The 6,000-nt window shown below is 40.9% G+C and overlaps 1 protein-coding gene across 1 annotated transcript in view; it reads left to right on the forward strand.

The window, feature by feature from the left end:
• STT3B (STT3 oligosaccharyltransferase complex catalytic subunit B) overlaps positions 1-5,077 on the forward strand; it is an 83,444-nt gene extending 78,367 nt beyond the window's left edge. Inside the window, exons 15-16 of the mRNA XM_004588258.3 lie at positions 556-768; positions 4,822-5,077. Of these exons, the coding sequence (XP_004588315.1) occupies positions 556-768; positions 4,822-4,902 (294 nt within the window). The 3' untranslated portion in view covers positions 4,903-5,077. The remainder of the gene's footprint in view (positions 1-555; positions 769-4,821) is intronic.
• Positions 5,078-6,000: the final 923 nt, after the last annotated feature.

Genomic DNA, 6,000 nt, shown 5'->3' on the forward strand with positions numbered 1-6,000 from the left:
CAAGGATAGTCAGTCACGCAAAACTGCAGGGAATTGGAGGCAGAAAAAAGACCCTTCTGCGTGCTGGGGAGATTTTGGTATTTTAGGTTTTGGGTAGATTTCTACTGTGTGTGTTTTCTTTTTGTATGTGTATGTGTTCAGTCCCCAAATGTCCGCAGTGGCTGGAATTGAACTCGGGATCCTCAAATGCGATCCAGGTCTCCCAGGTAGGTGGCAAGATGTAGTTACTTGAACCGTGACTGCTAGCCCTCCGGTCTGCCTCTGCAGGAAGGACCTGGAAATGGCAATCAGATCCACCAGTGTGTATGATTCCTGTGGTGTTTTGGTTGCACTCTGAGGCCTGCTCACCTACTTAGGGATTCTGGGAAATCTTAATCTAATGTGCTTAGTTTTTTCCTCAATTTCTATCTAGTTACGAGTACTTGAGAACACTTAACGTATCACTTGATTCTGTTTTCCTTGTTTAAGGGAAGAGTCTTATTCTAATGGTGTCATTTACAACCTTAGAAGGTTATCCAATATGGTTAATATCCAATACTGACATTACTTTTGCAGCTGGATTTTCGTACACCTCCAGGTTTTGACCGAACACGAAATGCTGAGATTGGGAACAAGGACATTAAATTCAAACACTTAGAAGAAGCCTTTACATCAGAACATTGGCTTGTCAGGATATATAAAGTGAAAGCACCTGATAACAGGGAGACACTGGATCACAAACCTCGAGTCACCAACATTGTCCCAAAACAGAAGTATTTGTCAAAGAAGGTAGGTGTCAAGCAAAGTCTGCCCTCCTTCCCTCTCTCGCTCTCTCCCAAAATGATTTACTTCAAAGTCAAAGTGACGGGAAGATGGGGAAAGAGATCTTCCGTCCACTACTTCACGCCCAGTGTCCGCAGGGGGACTGGGCCAGGAACTTCATCTGGTCTCCCATGGAGATGCATGGGCCCGGGCACTTAGCCAGAGCTTTCCCAGGGAGCTGCAGGGACACGGACCAACACCCACCTTTGGATGGGATGCTGGCATCAGAGGTAGCAGCTTAACTCATTGCACTGCAATAAAAGCCCACAGAGAAGTCATTTCTATAAAAGGTTAACTGGGGGTTGTTTATGCAGAATTACTGAAGGATATATAAATACCACACTAGCTTGCCACAAACACCTCATCTATCCCAAGCAGCAACTTCTTAGGACTGGCATTACAGTCTTCAGTGAACTAACTGAAATTTTTCTGAAAGCAATCTAGCTTTAGTTTTGTGCCATTCTCATTAGTAAGATGTATTTGTGTCCATTTTCTAAATCTTTGGGAAAGTAAAAATGTCAAAGTGTCCAATAGTAGAATTGTGTTGATTTCTCATCTTTTTGTCATACTGCTTTTCATGTTCCATTCTTGGTATTTTATTGTAGTAGTCATTGAATAAAGAATGGACTTGAAGTGGGTGAATTCTTCCTAAGTAAAAATAATAATAAATTTTTCCCAAGATTATTACAATCATTATAACAGATTACAGGAAGGATTATGAGACAATTGTAATCCTTCCTTAATAAATATTTAATACGATGAATTATTTTATTGGGGTCATTGTTGCTCACTTAAGCTGAATAGAGCGCTAATTCTTGCCATAAAAGATTACAAAAAATGAATATTTAGATGGACTGCGGGGCTGTGGGAGATTGAAAATAATGAGCAGTCAGCTGAACTATTGAAGTTTTATAATAATGTACAGTTCTACTGGTCATTAGACTGCTTTCAGTCTTTGAAAGGACACTTAGTTTTACATGGTGTGGATCAGCTATTTTAAGTCATAGAAGCAACTCTCTTGGCCCTTTGTCACTCAAAATAATACCTCAATTACATTCAGAGTATATAGATGATTTTAATTTTTATAGGAATATTTTCTTGCCAGATATAGACCATCATGTCTTAGATTAATGTCTGCAAAGATAACACATGTGAAATTTACTTACAAGTAAGATGACAAAGAAATCAAATGATGTTATTTTTCATAGACATGAAGGTAAGACAAACTTAAGAAGCATACTATTGCAAAACTCAGACCACATACTGCTTGGCCCAAAGCAGGTGCTGTGTAGACATCACAACCTAGTAAAACTCTGCTTTCTCTGTTTGGGGGCGGTGCTGTTGAACTCCCTGATGATATAGTATAAATTTTCTTATTCTGACCGCTTGTCTTCCCATCAAATAAAAAAATATGCGTGGACATATACAAATTTGTCTTACACGCCCAAAATTTATTGTAGTACCTGATAGCAGGGAGTTTGAATCTGTTGTTCATGGTTTTAGAATCTGTCATTTTGTGCTAGCACCAAAGAGGAATGTGTTTGTTTGCTTTCCTCTCCCGAGGGTTTGACTTTGAGGACGGGGTTGCTGGCAAAGCTGTCTTTCCGAGAATTCCCTGCCGCCACAGAGTTAGCGTGATGGAGGCGCTAGGATTGCATCCCAGAGAGAGGGCACTGCCCAGTGGAGCACTCAGCTACATGTTTGCACAGTCCTGAGGAACATTCTAAGTTTTTACAGAAGGTATTTCTTGATAGCAATCTGTACACAGGTGCCAGCGTTGTGGCAAAGCTGCTGCCTGTAATACTGGCATCCCATAGGGCTGTGGGTTTAGGTCCTGACTGCTCCACTTGCAGTCGAGCTCGCTGCCAGTGCACCTCGGGCAGCAGCAGAGGATGGTCCCCACGTGCTTAGGCCCTGCACCTCTTAGCTGCTCTTGGCTGCTCTGGCCACTTGAGTGAACTATCAGATGGAAGATCTTTTTTTCTTTCTCCCACTTCTCTTTAACTCTGCCTTTCAAATAAATAGAAAATGAAGGCTTGATAAGGACATCTGTTTATATTGGTGATGGAGGAATTAACTCCTTGTTCTAGTCTGTTCCTTTAAAACTTGAAGCCTCCAGAGCTTTCCCTGTTTCGTCTAAATTTGTTCTGTTAGGTAATCAGGTGATACATTGTTAAGGTAGCAGCGGTTGATTTGTGTGATTTAGGTTTGTATTCCTCCCTGTGTTCTTGTCATGGTTAGGAAGAACTGTTTAGAGCTGAACAATAAATACAGAAGCAGGTTGACACCTCCTCTATGAATTGTATTTAAATGTGAAAATTGAATGGGGCAGTCTTTCAGCTGTCCTTAACATAGCACTTTCATTTATTAAATCACTTATTCCCAAAATATATTTGCTTTTGTTAAAATAATGTCTGTGTCAGATTGATATTGGTGTCTGGATGTTAGAGATAATTGCCTGAATAATTTCATTCTCTAATATAGACTTCTTATATAGCAAACATTTTTTGTGTTGATTCTATCGCATTTGCTATACTGTTTTCCTTTGTTTGTTTGAGGGACTGGTAAAACAGATCACTGATTCACTCCCCGAATGTCTGCAGCAGCCCTTGACTGGGCTGGCTGAGACCAGGAGCTGGGAGCTGAATCCAGGTATAGCCTAAACGGGCAGCACCCAGTCACTGAGTCGTCTCTGCTTCCTCTCAACTGTTGTGCAGTAGCAGGATGATAAAGGCAAAATCCAGGGCCAAGAGTACTATCTGTGTGCTCTCCTATTGGACGTGGGCATCTTAACTGCAAGTGATTTACTTTTTATAATTGGAAACATCTGTTTTGAAAATATTTTACTGGAAGTATTTGGCATAGTGGATAAAAGAAGTGCCCCTGTGGGTGCTCAGACCTCATTACAATGACTGGGTTTTAGTCCCAGCTTCGCTCTCAGTCCAGCTTCCTGCCAAGCACACCTTAAGGAACAGCAGATTGTGACTTGAGTTCTTGGGTTTCTGCAGTGCATATGGGAAACCCCAGTTGAGTTTTCATCTCCTGACTTTGTCCTGACCCCATCCTGCCTGCTTCAAGCATTTGGGGAGTGAAGCAATAGATTGGTAATCTGTCTGTTTTTCTCTGCCTTTTAAATACATAAATATTAATCCGTCTAGCAGAGGCTGACTCCGTTTAGCCCAAGAGCAGGTAAGGAGCTTGGGAGCAAGGTGGGCAGCTTAACGAAAAGCAGGATTTTTAGTGGAATGCTGAATCACTGAATAATGTGTATTTCAACAGTCTGTAAAAATCAAGGAGCGTTTTATTAAGTCCTTGTTTTCCTACCTAAAAATTATTAGAGAATGTACCGAGTGGACTTTTCTCAATTTTGCAGATATGTACAGTCATCCTGGGGCTCCAGAAGTTACTAAGTTAACTTGAATTTCTAAATTTTATCCATCTGTTTGGAAGACAGGGAGACAGATTTCTCATCTGATACATTTCCCAAATTTCTTAAAAAAAAAACTGGAGGTGGGCGTGGTCTAACATCACACTTCATGTCACTGGAGCTTTCCCCTGCCACCTTGTAGGGGTCACTGGCGGGCACAGGATGGGGACCGAGTCCAGGCGCCTTTGTACGCGATGCATCCTAGCCGGTGCCAAAGGCTCACGTGCAGTGTGTGTTTCCGAGGCTCATTGCCTAGAGGCTAAACCAGAAGCAGCATTCCACTTTCTGATGTTTCAGCCTCACAGTCTGTCCTGTCTGAAAACGGGAGTCGCCATTATTGCTAAGCATTTACTGGTTGGCATGCACTCACTGCTGAGAAGTGTATGCTGTGTGTTTGAGTTCCTGGCCTCTTAAAGGTAGAGACCCAGGCTATGCAGCTGGGATTTCTCGGTCTAAATCCGTGCACACAGTGCTGCTCCCTCTCCGGGAGTACAGTCATAGGAGGCGGCAAGGGTTTAGGAAGAGAATCTGTGATAAACTTTAATCTGTAGAGAAACCACACTTAAGCTATATGTTCTTTTTTTTCTTTTTAGACTACCAAAAGGAAGCGTGGCTACATTAAAAATAAGCTAGTTTTTAAAAAAGGCAAGAAAATATCTAAGAAGACTGTTTAAACACCATGTTCTGGTTCCTAACTTGAAGCAGTTGTCCTTGTGAGAACCGGTCTTTGCCTTTTGCTCATGTCGTGTTTCACAGCAACAGAGGGTACAAAACCATCACCGGTCCAGGTTCATGTACAAAATTTTCTGGCAATGCCTGATTTAAGAAATAAAATTGGCTTGTTGAGAACACCTGTTGTCGGTTGTAACGTGAAGCAAGACAGAGCACTGCTGTACACGTCGAGCGGCAGATTTTTTTTTTTCTTTTTTGGTACATATTATCCTTCAAATCTGAAAATTTGGACTAATAGCACCAAAGAACCCTCTGATTTGGTCCCTGGCACATGCATATTTGTCCATATTTTATTCTTTTACAAGACCTTGCTTTTATTTGAATTACCCGAATAGCAATATGTAAAATACAAATGACAAAATGTGATGAGAGCTTCTCAAACCAGTAAAGTAGTACATGTATGAGGAAGAGATATTAGAAAATAATTATACTTCCTTGGACTGTATTTATTTTCATGTTTCTCCAGTGTAAAGAATGTTTCATCAAATGTACCTTTTTTATCACTGTGTGCTCCAGGAAGCTGCTCTTTCGAAGATGGGCCTCTGAATAGCTGTTTGAGTCCAGTAGCTCATGTTGCGGCCTTGTTACAGCTGTTCACATATGTTTTCACCAGGTACTTACAGAACCAATCACATACATTATTGTTCATTCAAGGGCTAAATTTCTATCCTTTGGAGATCACGGCAACTGCACAGAATGTTGCTTACCAGGAGGTGGTCTAGTATTTGTACTGAGGTTAGCACTGTGTTTACATGGAAGATTAAGGAAGACGCCTTCCAAGTGGAAAGGCGGAAAGGTATGGAAATTTCATCTTCTGTGACTACAAAATGACAAAGGATTTGTAAACTTTGCCTTGATTGTTCTCATTGTTTATAGTTTCATCCATTACAGTGATTTTTGTTTTTCGCTATGTGTTTTTTAATCCCTTGATCATTTGATGAAACACTCTTTCGTGCTATATGCATTTTCCTACTTTTATTAAATGACAGTTGTCAAAAATGCACTAAAATATAAATGGAGATTGAACATGTTCACTTTCC

Source organism: Ochotona princeps, chromosome 30, assembly GCF_030435755.1.
Source record: "Ochotona princeps isolate mOchPri1 chromosome 30, mOchPri1.hap1, whole genome shotgun sequence".
NCBI classification, from domain to species: Eukaryota; Metazoa; Chordata; class Mammalia; order Lagomorpha; family Ochotonidae; genus Ochotona; species Ochotona princeps.